General features: G+C 41.9%; 2 protein-coding genes across 3 annotated transcripts; one reads left to right on the plus strand and one right to left on the minus strand.

Moving 5' to 3' along the window:
* The first annotated feature begins 815 nt into the window (after positions 1-815).
* LOC110514652 (zinc finger protein 501-like) lies at positions 816-11,691 on the plus strand. 2 transcript variants are annotated; one of them, XM_036947942.1, is made up of 3 exons: positions 820-1,609; positions 8,863-9,096; positions 11,550-11,691. In XM_036947942.1, exons 1-3 carry the CDS (start codon positions 1,192-1,194, stop codon positions 11,609-11,611), a joined length of 714 nt encoding a protein of 237 aa, XP_036803837.1. In that variant the 5' UTR covers positions 820-1,191; the 3' UTR covers positions 11,612-11,691. The 2 variants fall into 2 exon arrangements, with proteins under 2 accessions (XP_036803836.1, XP_036803837.1); XM_036947941.1 differs by lacking the exon at positions 11,550-11,691 and having other exon boundaries at positions 816-1,609; positions 8,863-10,331.
* Positions 11,692-13,455: 1,764 nt separating this feature from the next.
* On the minus strand, positions 13,456-15,597 carry LOC118940068 (piggyBac transposable element-derived protein 4-like). Its single transcript, XM_036948293.1, has 3 exons — positions 15,349-15,597; positions 13,685-15,077; positions 13,456-13,485 (listed from the first exon to the last, which is right to left on the minus strand). Exons 1-3 carry the CDS (start codon positions 15,528-15,530, stop codon positions 13,456-13,458), a joined length of 1,605 nt encoding a protein of 534 aa, XP_036804188.1. The 5' UTR covers positions 15,531-15,597.
* Positions 15,598-15,745: the final 148 nt, after the last annotated feature.

Below are 15,745 nucleotides of genomic sequence, written 5' to 3' on the forward strand. Positions count from 1 at the left end.
CAGTTCATATCCATATTAATGCGACCTCATCCTCAGTAGCCTATTCCAGCAGGGCAACGGAAGCGCTTCTTACCTCGAAAACGCTTCACTCTTCATGTCGAATAAATTAGTCTGTCCATTTGAACTAAGCAAGCTGCTAAATCGATCATTTTACATATTGCCCAGGTTACTGAAAGGCTATCTGAAATGAGATGTAGGCCTATCGGGGACTATAGGTGACCTGCATCTAGCTAACCAACCCATGGCAAAGGTTAATTACAGTCATAAACCCAGAGTTTAGTCAGTAAAACTATGCCTGTTGAAATGACAAACGTTTGTAGTCTTAACGATTTGTAGTCTTAACATCTGGGACACAATAACGTCACAATTGCCAGAAAATTGCCTAACATTCGTTTTTATAATTCATCCAAGTGTTTCTTGCACAGAGGTTGAGATCCTCTGTCCAACTTTCATCCCTCACACTCTCCTGTTGGATTTATCTGTAGCTATTATGCACGTGCCATACGGGATTTATTTACAATCATAACAGACAAACGAGTTAAATCGACATCCATTGATGGAAAATGATACGGCAAATTTAATGATGGCGAATTATAATTTCTCTTGCGACATAATTAAATTATTTTTAGTCACCTTTAGCTCGCAAGAATTATTGTTTCAATGGGAAACCGAATGTTGCTTCTTACATTGTTGCAAGTTAAGTTGATATTCCTACTTAAATCGTTAAATCGCTCGATAACGTCCTGGAAAAGGAGTTTGACTAAATCTGGCAACTCCGATGTTGCTGCGAAATGTTTTTTTAGTTTTTTTTAGAGGGTGCGTTCGTTTTCAGGCCTTCTGGGCGGGTTTGGAGTGGTCTTGTTATAGATAGAAATTGTATATAGACCTGGCAACCACAACAGCAGCTAGTCAGCCACCATTGTTCAGACCTGGCAACCACAACAGCAGCTAGTCAGCCACCATTGTTCAGCAGCTTTTTAACAAACATAGCAGAAACATTGGAGCCCTTTAGACACTATCTGTGATTATTAGCCATTTTGTTTTCAACACACTTTCATCGTATCTACCAGTTACCCCATTTAATAGCATATTTACGTTGTGGTTGTCAGTCAGCTAGCTGGATGGTTACATTACCACTAGGCTAGTCGCTAACGGTAACTAGCTAACGTTAGCTAGATAACATCTCCGACTATGAGCTCCCTAAACTACTCCTTCCCTGCTAAAGAAGAGGAGATCGGATGGACGGAGACAGAAACTCCCGTGAAAGAGGAGAAGGAAGAGGAGGCTGTTACAGTAAAACAAGAAGTAGAGGGTGAAGCTGGTACATTGAAAGAAGAAGAGAAAGAAGCTTTCGGAGTGAAAGAGGAGAATGATTATACCGTGAAAGAAGAGGAGGAAGAGAAACAAGACGATGCGTTTTTTGGAGTGAAAGAGGAGAAAGATTTTACCGTGAAAGAAGAGGTTGAAGAGAAACAAGACGATGCGTTGTTTGGAGTGAAAGAGGAGGCGGCCATGACAGTAAAGGTAGAGGAAGACGTTTTTAGAGTGAAAGAGGAGGAGATGACTGTCTCGTTGGAGGAAGAGGAGACTGGAGATATCATTAACACCAGTGAGTACTGTCTCAAAAACGGGTAAAAACGTTGAGTGTGTGTGTGTGTGTGTGTGTGTGTTTTTTAAGGGGGTATTGTACTGATATTGTACAGTTGAATATGTTGTTCTTCTGTACTGTAGGGATTGTTGAAGTTACAAATAGTGGAGACCACCAACAAAACGTAACAATGGATTAAATGCATTCTACTGTTCTTTCTTTGATAAAGGTAGAGAGCTGATTTACATTCCTGCGCTCTGTATGAATATAATAGGTTCTCCATCAGTGGATGGAGTGGAGCATTAAATATAGAGTCCTGGACAGAGTCTTGTCCATCAGTCGCTGTGGATGGAGTGGAACATTAAATATAGAGTCCTGGACAGAGTCTTGTCCATCAGTCGCTGTGGATGGAGTGGAACATTAAATATAGAGTCCTGGACAGAGTCTTGTCCATCAGTCGCTGTGGATGGAGTGGAACATTAAATATAGAGTCCTGGACAGAGTCTTGTCCATCAGTCGCTGTGGATGGAGTGGAACATTAAATATAGAGTCCTGGACAGAGTCTTGTCCATCAGTCGCTGTGGATGGAGTGGAACATTAAATATAGAGTCCTGGACAGAGTCTTGTCCATCAGTCGCTGTGGATGGAGTGGAACATTAAATATAGAGTCCTGGACAGAGTCTTGTCCATCAGTCGATGTGGATGGAGGGGAACATTAAATATAGAGTCCTGGACAGAGTCTTGTCCATCAGTCGCTGTGGATGGAGTGGAACATTAAATATAGAGTCCTGGACAGAGTCTTGTCCATCAGTCGATGTGGATGGAGTGGAACATTAAATATAGAGTCCTGGACAGAGTCTTGTCCATCAGTCGATGTGGATGGAGGGGAATATTAAATATAAAGTCCTGGACAGAGTCTTGTCCATCAGTCGCTGTGGATGGAGTGGAACATTAAATATAGAGTCCTGGACAGAGTCTTGTCCATCAGTCGATGTGGATGGAGTGGAACATTAAATATAGAGTCCTGGACAGAGTCTTGTCCATCAGTCGATGTGGATGGAGGGGAACATTAAATATAGAGTCCTGGACAGAGTCTTGTCTATCAGTTGCTGTGGATGGAGGGGAACATTAAATATAGAGTCCTGGACAGAGTCTTGTCCATCAGTCGATGTGGATGGAGGGGAACATTAAATATAGAGTCCTGGACAGAGTCTTGTCCATCAGTCGATGTGGATGGAGGGGAACATTAAATATAGAGTCCTGGACAGAGTCTTGTCCATCAGTCGCTGTGGATGGAGGGGAACATTAAATATAGAGTCCTGGACAGAGTCTTGTCCATCAGTCGATGTGGATGGAGGGGAACATTAAATATAGAGTCCTGGACAGAGTCTTGTCCATCAGTCGATGTGGATGGAGGGGAATATTAAATATAAAGTCCTGGACAGAGTCAATTCTGAATTCAACTAAGGATAACCGTTGAAGGTGGCTTACCTCTTAGCCAGCTAAGTTTCTATGGCAACAAATCATTCAACTCAAATCTTCTCCTAGGCAGGTTAAGGGCCAATCAGGAGGCAGATTAACTCCACTTTGTCCTGACTCAAGTGCCTGAGCTGCGAGTTATGGTGTGGAGCCATGTGTTAATAATGTATAGTAGTGATTCTACACCAGGATAGAAGCCATGTGTAGTAGTGATAGTAGTGATTCTACACCAGGATAGAAGCCATGTGTAGTAGTGATTCTACACCAGGATAGAAGCCATGTGTAGTAATGATTCTACACCAGGATAGAAGCCATGTGTAGTAGTGATTCTACACCAGGATAGAAGCCATGTGTAGTAGTGATTCCACACCAGGATAGAAGCCACGTGTAGTAGTGATAGTAGTGATTCTACACCAGGATAGAAGCCATGTGTAGTAGTGATTCCACACCAGGATAGAAGCCATGTGTAGTAGTGATTCTACACCAGGATAGAAGCCATGTGTAGTAGTGATTCCACACCAGGATAGAAGCCATGTGTAGTAGTGATAGTAGTGATTCTACACCAGGATAGAAGCCATGTGTAGTAGTGATAGTAGTGATTCCACACCAGGATAGAAGCCATGTGTAGTAGTGATTCTACACCAGGATAGAAGCCATGTGTAGTAGTGATAGTAGTGATTCTACACCAGGATAGAAGCCATGTGTAGTAGTGATAGTAGTGATTCTACACCAGGATAGAAGCCATGTGTAGTAGTGATAGTAGTGATTCAACACCAGGATAGAAGCCACGTGTAGTAGTGATTCTACACCAGGATAGAAGCCATGTGTAGTAGTGATAGTAGTGATTCTACACCAGGATAGAAGCCATGTGTAGTAGTGATAGTAGTGATTCTACACCAGGATAGAAGCCATGTGTAGTAGTGATAGTAGTGATTCTACACCAGGATAGAAGCCATGTGTAGTAGTGATAGTAGTGATTCAACACCAGGATAGAAGCCACGTGTAGTAATGATTCTACACCAGGATAGAAGCCACGTGTAGTAATGATTCTACACCAGGATAGAAGCCATGTGTAGTAGTGATTCTACACCAGGATAGAAGCCATGTGTAGTAGTGATTCCACACCAGGATAGAAGCCATGTGTAGTAGTGATTCTACACCAGGATAGAAGCCATGTGTAGTAGTGATTCCACACCAGGATAGAAGCCACGTGTAGTAGTGATAGTAGTGATTCCACACCAGGATAGAAGCCATGTGTAGTAGTGATTCTACACCAGAATAGAAGCCATGTGTAGTAGTGATTCCACACCAGAATAGAAGTCATGTGTAGTAGTGATTCTACACCAGGATAGAAGCCATGTGTAGTAGTGATTCTACACCAGGATAGAAGCCATGTGTAGTAGTGATTCCACACCAGGATAGAAGCCATGTGTAGTAATGATTCTACACCAGGATAGAAGCCATGTGTAGTAGTGATTCTACACCAGGATAGAAGCCATGTGTAGTAGTGATTCCACACCAGGATAGAAGCCATGTGTAGTAGTGATTCTACACCAGGATAGAAGCCATGTGTAGTAGTGATTCCACACCAAGATAGAAGCCATGTGTAGTAGTGATAATAGTGATTCTACACCAGGATAGAAGCCATGTGTAGTAGTGATAGTAGTGATTCTACACCAGGATAGAAGCCATGTGTAGTAATGATTCTACACCAGGATAGAAGCCATGTGTAGTAATGATTCTACACCAGGATAGAAGCCATGTGTAGTACTGATTCCACACCAGGATAGAAGCCATGTGTAGTAGTGATTCCACACCAGGATAGAAGCCATGTGTAGTAGTGATAGTAGTGATTCTACACCAGGATAGAAGCCATGTGTAGTAGTGATTCCACACCAGGATAGAAGCCATGTGTAGTAGTGATAGTAGTGATTCTACACCAGGATAGAAGCCATGTGTAGTAGTGATTCCACACCAGGATAGAAGCCATGTGTAGTAGTGATTCTACACCAGGATAGAAGCCATGTGTAGTAGTGATTATACACCAGGATAGAAGCCATGTGTAGTAGTGATTCCACACCAAGATAGAAGCCATGTGTAGTAGTGATTCCACACCAGGATAGAAGCCATGTGTAGTAGTGATAGTAGTGATTCTACACCAGGATAGAAGCCATGTGTAGTAGTGATTATACACCAGGATAGAAGCCATGTGTAGTAGTGATTCCACACCAAGATAGAAGCCATGTGTAGTAGTGATTCCACACCAGGATAGAAGCCATGTGTAGTAGTGATTCCACACCAGGATAGAAGCCATGTGTAGTAGTGATAGTAGTGATTCTACACCAGGATAGAAGCCATGTGTAGTAGTGATTCCACACCAGGATAGAAGCCATGTGTAGTAGTGATTCTACACCAGGATAGAAGCCATGTGTAGTAGTGATTCTACACCAGGATAGAAGCCATGTGTAGTAGTGATTCTACACCAGGATAGAAGCCATGTATAGTAGTGATTCTACACCAGGATAGAAGCCATGTGTAGTAGTGATTCTACACCAGAATAGAAGCCATGTGTAGTAGTGATTCTACACCAGGATAGAAGCCATGTGTAGTAATGATTCTACACCAGGATAGAAGCCATGTGTAGTAGTGATAGTAGTGATTCTACACCAGGATAGAAGCCATGTGTAGTAGTGATAGTAGTGATTCTACACCAGGATAGAAGCCATGTGTAGTAGTGATAGTAGTGATTCTACACCAGGATAGAAGCCATGTGTAGTAGTGATTCTACACCAGGATAGAAGCCATGTGTAGCAGTGATTCCACACCAGGATAGAAGCCATGTGTAGTAGTGATAGTAGTGATTCTACACCAGGATAGAAGCCATGTGTAGTAGTGATTCCACACCAGGATAGAAGCCATGTGTAGTAGTGATTCTACACCAGGATAGAAGCCATGTGTAGTAGTGATTCTACACCAGGATAGAAGCCATGTGTAGTAGTGATTCTACACCAGGATAGAAGCCATGTATAGTAGTGATTCTACACCAGGATAGAAGCCATGTGTAGTAGTGATTCTACACCAGAATAGAAGCCATGTGTAGTAGTGATTCTACACCAGGATAGAAGCCATGTGTAGTAGTGATTCTACACCAGGATAGAAGCCATGTGTAGTAGTGATTCTACACCAGGATAGAAGCCATGTGTAGTAGTGATTCTACACCAGGATAGAAGCCATGTGTAGTAGTGATTCTACACCAGGATAGACCAACATGTTGGGGGGCATCTCAGATTGTATTGGTCATTCTCACATAAAAACGTAATTAGGAGGAAGGATGTATGTTTTTTTAAACATTTGTATCACAAACCGTTTTTGAGAAAATCAGGATGAAAGTGGCCATTTTAGGCCCATTTTAGACCTCTACATGCCTCCTGTCAGACCCCATGACCTCTGACCCCTACATGATATAGCCATCATATAGTCATTATACTGTCAGACCCCATGACCTCTGAACCCTACATGATACAGACATCTAGTCATTAAACTGTATGACCCTATGACCTCTACGTGATACAGACATCATCTAGTCATTATACTGTCAGACCCCATGACCTCTGAACCCTACATGATACAGACATCTAGTCATTAAACTGTATGACCCTATGACCTCTACGTGATACAGCCATCATATAGTCATTATACTGTCAGACCCCATGACCTCTGAACCCTACATGATACAGACATCTAGTCATTAAACTGTATGACCCAATGACCTCTACGTGATACAGACATCATCTAGTCATTATACTGTCAGACCCCATGACCTCTGAACCCTACATGATACAGACATCTAGTCATTAAACTGTATGACCCTATGACCTCTACGTGATACAGACATCATCTAGTCATTATACTGTCAGACCCCATGACCTCTGACCCCTACATGATGCAGACAACATCTAGGTGTCGTTATACTGTCAGTTTCAATTTATTCAACATTCAAATATTCATTTTATCTCAAAAGTTCTCCTTTTTAATTTGGTTCATTTGAAGGCATATTGTTTGTCAAAGTGTACTCCTCAATTAGGCCTACTTCACATGTCCAGAGTGGGCTCTCTTGTTCATTTTGAAGCTGTGCTTCATTTTATGAGCTTCACCAACACAGTGAATGTGAAAATGCATTAAAAAAAGGGACCTCTCTCTGTTGGCGATTTGCTGAACGTGCAATCGTCAAGGAGGGATGTGATTGGTTAATGACCTACAATGTACATTTCTATGTATAAAATGGGAGATATCTTCAGAGAGATGTGACGTGTTTAAAAGAAACGATCTAAAAAGAAGCAAAAAGGGTCATTTCTTAAATTAAAAACTTGGAGCTGATTTTTCTGGTGTTTTTTGTTGTTGTCTCATGTCCAACAATACACATTTTTATATATATATATATATATATATAAATAAATATTATTTTTTTTCTTCACAGAAAACTTGGTGGGCCAAATAAAAACACCTGTGGGCCAAATTCGGTCCGCGGGCCGGAAGTTGGGGAACCCTGCTATAAGGGGTGTAAGACACCGAGATGTTGTCCGTATCATGAACGGTTCACAGATCATAGGGTCTTAATGGAAGCATGAATAGGTCTCCACATTAAGTTTCTATGTGGGAATTACCAGAACAATCTGAGATACCCAACATATATTTCTGGGGTTTGCCCTCTCGCTAAGATTGCGTTTTTATTTTTTTATTTATTTATTTATTTCACCTTTATTTAACCAGGTAGGCTAGTTGAGAACAAGTTCTCATTTGCAACTGCGACCTGGCCAAGATAAAGCAAAGCAATTCGACACAAACAACAACACAGATTAACATCTTCCGCTTCATATGAACAATATTTGAGGCAGAGGACTGATGAAATGTTAGGGTTGCTTTGTCTTACCTTGCTTCATAGGGGCTGGGTTACCAGAGCAACAGCCAGGAAGAGAAGCGCTTCAAGGAAGGGGCCGTAGAGCTAGCCGGCAAATAAGCAGAGGGGGGAGGCAGGAGCTACGCCGGGCCACGGGAGAGTCAGAGGGTAATCTGATGGGTTTTCCAGAGAGATGTATGGCGAGGAAGAGTCAGAGGGTAATCTGATGGGTATTCCAGAGAGATGTATGGCGAGGGAGAGTCAGAGTATGTATGGCGAGGGAAATCCCAAATAAACACATTCCCAAGGCAATAATCCAGAGCTGGGTCAGGGAACCAGTAGGCCAGCAATCAGAGGAAGAAGCTAAACAGGTGGATATTATCAAACCAGTGCAGTCCAGACTCAGACGTAGGAAAAACAGCCAATACGCAAGCTAGCTAGCACTATTAAACCAAGGTGGTAAAAGTCACAAAACTCCCTTAGCTCTAAAAGTTGACAAAAATAACAGGCCTAAAAGTAGACAAAAAAAACAATGAAAAACAAACACTGTTAACTAAACAGGTACCAGGCAGTACGCGGCAGTCAAGCACGACGCCAGCAGATACTCTTGCCCAGATATGACATCGTATTTAATGACCTTTTGACCCAGACTTCGGTCACACCAATTGCAATATCTCAGCAATGGTAAGGCCTAAAGACGTGAAACAAAGTCCACTGTGCTTCTGAGAGTATGTTGTATCAGCTTTAAAAGCAATGTTTATTTTATCCGCATAACACCCTACCATGACTACTGCCATCCTACCACTACCAAGACTGTTTCACAACCATAAATACTTTAAACACACATTTCTTCAGTAAATCTCATTTTCGAGTTAAATAATCTGTTTGTCTTTGGCAGGAAAGAGAACAGACTTTCATTCTGACAGTGGGAAGAGTCCTTCAGAGGAACCAGAGACATCCAACCCAGCAAGGCGACACTGCTGCTCCCAGTGTGGAAAGAGTTTAACTCAGTTAGGGAACTTGAAAATACATGAACGAATACACACAGGAGAAAAGCCTTACCAATGCTCCCAGTGTGGGAAGCGTTTTACCCTGTCAGGACACCTAAAAGTGCATGAAAGAACACACACAGGTGAGAAGCATTTAGCAAGACCACACCACTGTTCCCACTGTGGAAAGCATTTTACTCAGTTAGGGAACTTAAAAATACATGAACGAATACACACAGGAGAAAAGCCTTACCAATGCTCCCATTGTGGGAAGCGTTTTACCCAGTCAGGGTACTTGAGAACCCATACGAGGACACACACAAGAGAGAAACCCTACAAATGCTCCCAGTGTGGAAAGAGTTTTACCCAGTCAGGACACTTGAAAGAACATAAGAGAACACACACAGGGGAGAATCCTTACCAATGCTCCCAGTGTGGGAAGCGTTTTACCCTGTCAAGTCACCTAAAAGTGCATGAAAGAACACACACGGGGGAGAAGCCTTACAAATGCGCCCAGTGTGGAAAGAGCTTTACCACATTAGTTCAATTGAAAGAACACAAAAGTAAACACACAGGGGAGAAGCCGTTCCACTGCTCCCAGTGTAGAACAAGTTTTACACAATCAGGAGGCCTAAAAATACACATGAGAATACACACAAAAGAGAAACCCTACCAATGCTCCCAGTGTGGAAAGCGTTTTGCCCGGTCAGGGCACATGAAAGAACATAAGAGAACACACACCGGGGAGAAGCCTTACCAATGCTCCCAGTGTGGGAAGAGTTTCACCCTGTCAGGGCACTTAAAAGTGCATGAAAGAACACACACAGGGGAGAAGCCCTACCAATGCTCTCTGTGTGGAAAATGTTTTACCACATCACAGAATCTTAAAGTACATGAGAGAATACACACGAGATAGAATCTTTACCACTACTTCCAGTGTGGAAATTGATATTTCACATCACATGAAGAGGGAGTGGTTACAGAATTGATTGGACAACACCTAGTAAGAAATACTATACACGTTAAACATGTGAAATACTGTAGATATGTTATTTAAAAAATGCAACTCGAAGCTAGAAGCATCAGAGTGCCTAGAAAGGTAGTTCTAACCTTTAAATATGACTGGGCAAAGTCATTAGTTCTAACCTTTAAATATGACTGGGCAAAGTCATTAGTTCTACCCTTAAATATGACTGGGCAAAGTCATTAGTTCTAACCTTTAAATATGACTGGGCAAAGTCATTAGTTCTACCCTTAAATATGACTGGGCAAAGTCATTAGTTCTACCCTTAAATATGACTGGGCAAAGTCATTAGTTCTACCCTTAAATATGACTGGGCAAAGTCATTAGTTCCGCCCTTAAATATGACTGGGCAAAGTCATTAGTTCTACCCTTAAATATGACTGGGCAAAGTCATTAGTTCCGCCCTTAAATATGACTGGGCAAAGTCATTAGTTCCGCCCTTAAATATGACTGGGCAAAGTCATTAGTTCTACCCTTAAATATGACTGGGCAAAGTCATTAGTTCTACCCTTAAATATGACTGGGCAAAGTCATTAGTTCTACCCTTAAATATGACTGGGCAAAGTCATTAGTTCTACCCTTTAAATATGACTGGGCAAAGTCATTAGTTCCACCCTTATATATGACTGGGCAAAGTCATTAGTTCTACCCTTAAATATGACTGGGCAAAGTCATTAGTTCCACCCTTATATATGACTGGGCAAAGTCATTAGTTCTACCCTTAAATATGACTGGGCAAAGTCATTAGTTCCACCCTTATATATGACTGGGCAAAGTCATTAGTTCTACCCTTAAATATGACTGAGCAAAGTCATTAGTTCTACCCTTAAATATGACTGGGCAAAGTCATTAGTTCCACCCTTATATATGACTGGGCAAAGTCATTAGTTCTACCCTTAAATATGACTGGGCAAAGTCATTAGTTCTACCCTTAAATATGACTGGGCAAAGTCATTAGTTCTACCCTTAAATATGACTGGGCAAAGTCATTAGTTCTACCCTTAAATATGACTGGGCAAAGTCATTAGTTCTACCCTTAAATATGACTGGGAAAAAGTCATTAGTTCTACCCTTAAATATGACTGGGCAAAGTCATTAGTTCCACCCTTATATATGACTGGGCAAAGTCATTAGTTCTACCCTTAAATATGACTGGGCAAAGTCATTAGTTCTACCCTTAAATATGACTGGGCAAAGTCATTAGTTCTACCCTTAAATATGACTGGGCAAAGTCATTAGTTCTACCCTTAAATATGACTGGGCAAAGTCATTAGTTCTACCCTTAAATATGACTGGGCAAAGTCATTAGTTCTACCCTTAAATATGACTGGGCAAAGTCATTAGTTCCACCCTTATATATGACTGGGCAAAGTCATTAGTTCCACCCTTATATATGACTGGGCAAAGTCATATTTAAGGTTTGATCTACCTTTCCAGGCATTCTGATGCTTCTAGCTTTGAGTTGAATTTTGTTTTAATAACATATCTACAGTATTTCACATTTTAACGTGTATAGTATTTCTTACTAGGTGTTGTCCAATCAATTGTGTAACCACTCCCTCTTCCAATTAGGGCCGATTGGAAAAAGCTGTTCAAAAGAGGACAACGTATTAACATTTCTCTGTACTCCCTGACGAAAGCCGTGCAGCCGAAACGTGTGAAATATTTTTTTAAACTTTGTTTCCAATTGAACATGCCATACAAATAAAGCTATTTTAATTAATTATATGAAGAGTGCATTGGTCCTCCTTTCTTTTTAATGACCAATTTACCCCTTTCACCAAAGAGCACCTTCTATCTACCACAATGTTGTGTTCCTTAGCAGTGCTTCCTTTCCTCCTCTTTTTTTTCTACAAGGAAATTAATCATTTGAAATGAATTCATTAGGCCCTAATCTATGGATTTCACATGACTGGGAATGCAGATATGCATCCGTTGGTCACAGATACCATAAAGAAGGAGTAGGGTTGTGGATCAGAAAACCAGTCAGTATCTGGTGTGACCACCATTTGCCTCATGCAGTGCGACACATCTCCTTCGCATGGAGTGCTGGATATTGGCGGGAACTGGAACACACTGTCGTACAAGTCGATCCAGAGCATCCCAAACATGCTCAATGGGTGACATGTCTGGTAAGTATGCAGGCCGTGGAAGAACTGGTACATTTTCAGCTTCCAGGAATTGTGTACAGATCTTTGCGGCATGGGGCTGTGCATTATCTTGTTGAAACATGAGGTGGTGACTGAAACATGAGGTGGCGGCTGAAACATGAGGTGGCGGCTGAAACATGAGGTGGTGACTTGACGTGGCGGCTGAAACATGAGGTGACGGCTGAAACAAGAGGTGGCGGCTGAAACATGAGGTGGCGGCTGAAACATGAGGTGGCGGCTGAAACATGAGGTGACAGCTGAAACATGAGGTGGTTACTGAAACACGAGCCTCTTGCCCACACAATTAGCTTAATATAAGGAATTTGAAATTATTTATACTTTTACTTTTGATTATTTAAGTATATTTTAGCAATTACATTGACTTCTGATACTTAAGCATATTTAAAACCAAATACTTTTAAACTTTTACTCAAGTTGTAATTTACTGGGTGACTTTCACTTTTACTTGAGTCATTTTCTATTAAGGTGTCTTTACCTTTAAGTCTGACAATTGAGTACTTTTCCCACCACTGGTTTCTACCATGGGGTGGCAGGGCAGCCTAGTGGTTATAGCATTGGGCTAGTAACCGGAAGGTTGCAAGTTCAAATCCCCGAGCTAACAAGGTACAAATCTGTCGTTCTGCCTCTGAACAGGCAGTTAACCCACTGTTCCTAGGCCGTCATTGTAAATAAGAATTTGTTCTTAAAACCTGTTACTTTGTGCAATTTCCGCCTGAAGACATACCCAATTATAACAGCTCAGGCCCAGAAGCAAGGATATGCATATTCTTGTTACCATTTCATAGAAAACACTCTGAAGTTTGTGTAAATGTGAATTGAATGTAGAAGAAAATACAAGGAAATAAACATACATTTTTCTGTTCTTTTATTGTTGTTGCATCTTTAAAATAAACAAAAACATTCAGTTATGATACTGGGGATAATTTCAAATAAGAGCATAAGTAGGCTACAGTATTTGACCAAAGTTTCAGACAGATACCTCTAGGAATGAGTGAGGCACATGCCATTGAGCATGAAGTCACCCAGGTGTCCTTCACAATGTACCCAAGTGGCCGAATTGGAACATCGAAACATTGATGCAAATAACTATATACAAAACACAAAAAAATTATTCAAACATACCCGGAAAAATAACAAGGGTAACTATTTACACTCAATGTTCAATAATGTGAAGACCCTCTACACAATATTGTGCTGCTGATGCCATAGCCCATAGCAGTCTCTTTCTGCTGTGAAGCAGAGGGTCACTGAACAGGTGGTGCAGCCGACAGAGGATTTCTTGTGGCAAAGAGCACAACGAAGCCTCCTTACTGAGCCCCTTTTGCACTCATTCCTGCCTGCAATAAGGAATTTAAGCATGTGCACACCACTGGTTGAAGGAGCAGAAGAGACAGAGGTAGAGGGGAATGAAGGTGCTACAGTGGTCTTGCTGTAGCTAGCAAGCTCCTGGATGAGCAGCTCTCTGAAGGCTAGCTGTGAGATGGGGGGCTGTCCACAGCTCTTGGCCATTTCCTTTTGGAGGATTAAGGAATTCACCACAGCAATGTCAATGAAATGGTAAAACAATGTCTTGTACCATTTCATGGTTTTGTGGAGAACATTATAGTATCCTATCAGCGCATCCGACAGGTCGACTCCTCCCATGTTCTTATTGTAGTCCTTTACTGCAGTTGGAATGGGGACATTTTTTGTGGTCCATGCCCCAGTAGCGTCCTTCACACGCCTGACGACGTGATCACCACTGAAGGACTTGTGGATAGTGGAGCACATCGCCACCTCTCTGGTGTCCATCCACTTCACAAACAGCAGGCCATCTTCACGGATCCATCTCATGGTACCCCGCTCAGCCTGCTTAGGCATGTCGTTCACCCTGGTTTTCGGAAAGCCCACTCTGTTGGACCGAATGGTGCCACAGGCCCACATCTCCAGCTTTCTCAGGTCTGCAAACAGGGTAGGGCTTGTGTAAAAGTTATCCACAAACAGTTTGTAGCCCTTCCCTAGCAGCTGAAAATCTAATAACTGCATAACGGAGTCATAGCTAAGTCCCTTCCCGGTCGCACAACTGTTCTTCCCTTCATAGACAAAAAAATTGCACGTGTATGCACACGCAGAATCGGCCAAAACAAACAGTTTGTAACCCCATTTAGTCGGTTTGTTACGCATGTAGTGTTTTAGGCCATTTCTGGCCTTTGAGGCTACCATCCTCTCATCTATGGAAAGGTTCTGGGCAGGCTGAAAATAAGTATTACAGGCCTCAATGATGTCGAGGTAGAGAGGTTTAATTTTGCAGAGCTTATCAAACCTCGCCGTGCCTCGTTTCATCTCATTGTCCTTATCAACTTCTGGGTCACTGATATGAAGTGCCCGTGAAATTGTCAGAAACCTTTTGCACGACATGACCGTGGTGGGGAAAGGCAGTTGATAGAGGGGTGCAGATTTCCAGTAGTCCTTCAGGGTTTTTAGCTTCACAACACCCATGTAAATGACCATAGAAAAGTAACAAAAAAGATCTGACATGGAAATGGGCTTCCATGCCTCTTTCTTGCCTTCCTGCTTCTTAGCTCCGTTCCTATTAGTGTTCAACACCAGGGAATCAACAACTCGTGGGGTGAAAAACAACTGAAAAAGTTGTATGGGGCTGTACTTTGAGTTCATGTCTAGCTGAGGACCTGGTGGCCTCTTTGGTCTGAAAATTGGAGGTGGTGGGGCCACATCCTCCTCCAGCACAGAGTGCCAACGACCCTCCTCCGCACTGCCAGCAGGTTCCACACTTCCCTTCCTCCGCTTCTTTGTCACCGACTTCACACCTCTTGATGGCCGGGCGGGGGTAGGTGTGGTGCCGGAGACAGCAGGGGTCCGGCTGGATGGACCAGCTTCAGTGGGGGATTTGCACCTTGGCAGTATGGGCTCCCAATCAGAATCACTGGGACTGTGAAATAAAGACACAGATTATATACAGAGTAAGTGAGGTGTTGTTCATTCCATGTTTAGATAAAAAACATGTAATATATACAGGCCCACAGACATACACCCACAATGTAGAGCAATGTTTACTTTATACATTTCATTATACTTATATGTACTTTATATTTCATGTCATATTTTTATATATGGCAAATAAAATATAAATATCTCAAACAACTCAAATGAATATTTAATATTATTATTTAATATTATTAATTTCAAACAACGTTACTCACCAATCCAACACAGAATCTTCTCCATATAAGAACATAACCTCAGAAACCGAGTCAAAAGAATTGTCACTGTCTGACTCATCTTGTAGTAATTCACTGTCACTATCTCTATCAATCTCATCAATTATATCGTGTAGATCTGTATGCTTTGTCTTGGTCTTCGATTTTAAAGATTTACTTGCCATATTTATTCTTTGAAAATGCTCTCCGAAAGAAATGCTGCGTGTAACCACAGTCGGTGCGTCTGGAAGAATTTTCAATGGAGAATGGTTGTCGACACGCATGGCTTTCCCACAAAAGATAGGCTTCCTGGATAGAACCATCACATGTTGTCGTTTACCTGAGCTCATTGGCTATCTAACCAGGTAGATTTCAAGAGGATCAGTGGTCATTGGTCCGA

This window comes from Oncorhynchus mykiss, chromosome 17, assembly GCF_013265735.2.
Source record: "Oncorhynchus mykiss isolate Arlee chromosome 17, USDA_OmykA_1.1, whole genome shotgun sequence".
Taxonomy (NCBI): domain Eukaryota; kingdom Metazoa; phylum Chordata; class Actinopteri; order Salmoniformes; family Salmonidae; genus Oncorhynchus; species Oncorhynchus mykiss.

Coding starts and splice junctions, on each gene's coding strand:
- LOC110514652 (XM_036947941.1), top strand. CDS start 1,192: ATGAGCTCCCTAAACTACTCCTTCCCTGCTAAAGAAGAGGAGATCGGA. Junction 1,610..8,862: donor TGGAGATATCATTAACACCA/GTGAGTACTGTC, acceptor TGTCTTTGGCAG/GAAAGAGAACAGACTTTCAT.
- LOC118940068 (XM_036948293.1), bottom strand. CDS start 15,530: ATGGCAAGTAAATCTTTAAAATCGAAGACCAAGACAAAGCATACAGAT. Junction 15,078..15,348: donor GAAGATTCTGTGTTGGATTG/GTGAGTAACGTT, acceptor TTTATTTCACAG/TCCCAGTGATTCTGATTGGG. Junction 13,486..13,684: donor ATTTCATTGACATTGCTGTG/GTGAATTCCTTA, acceptor TCCTTATTGCAG/GCAGGAATGAGTGCAAAAGG.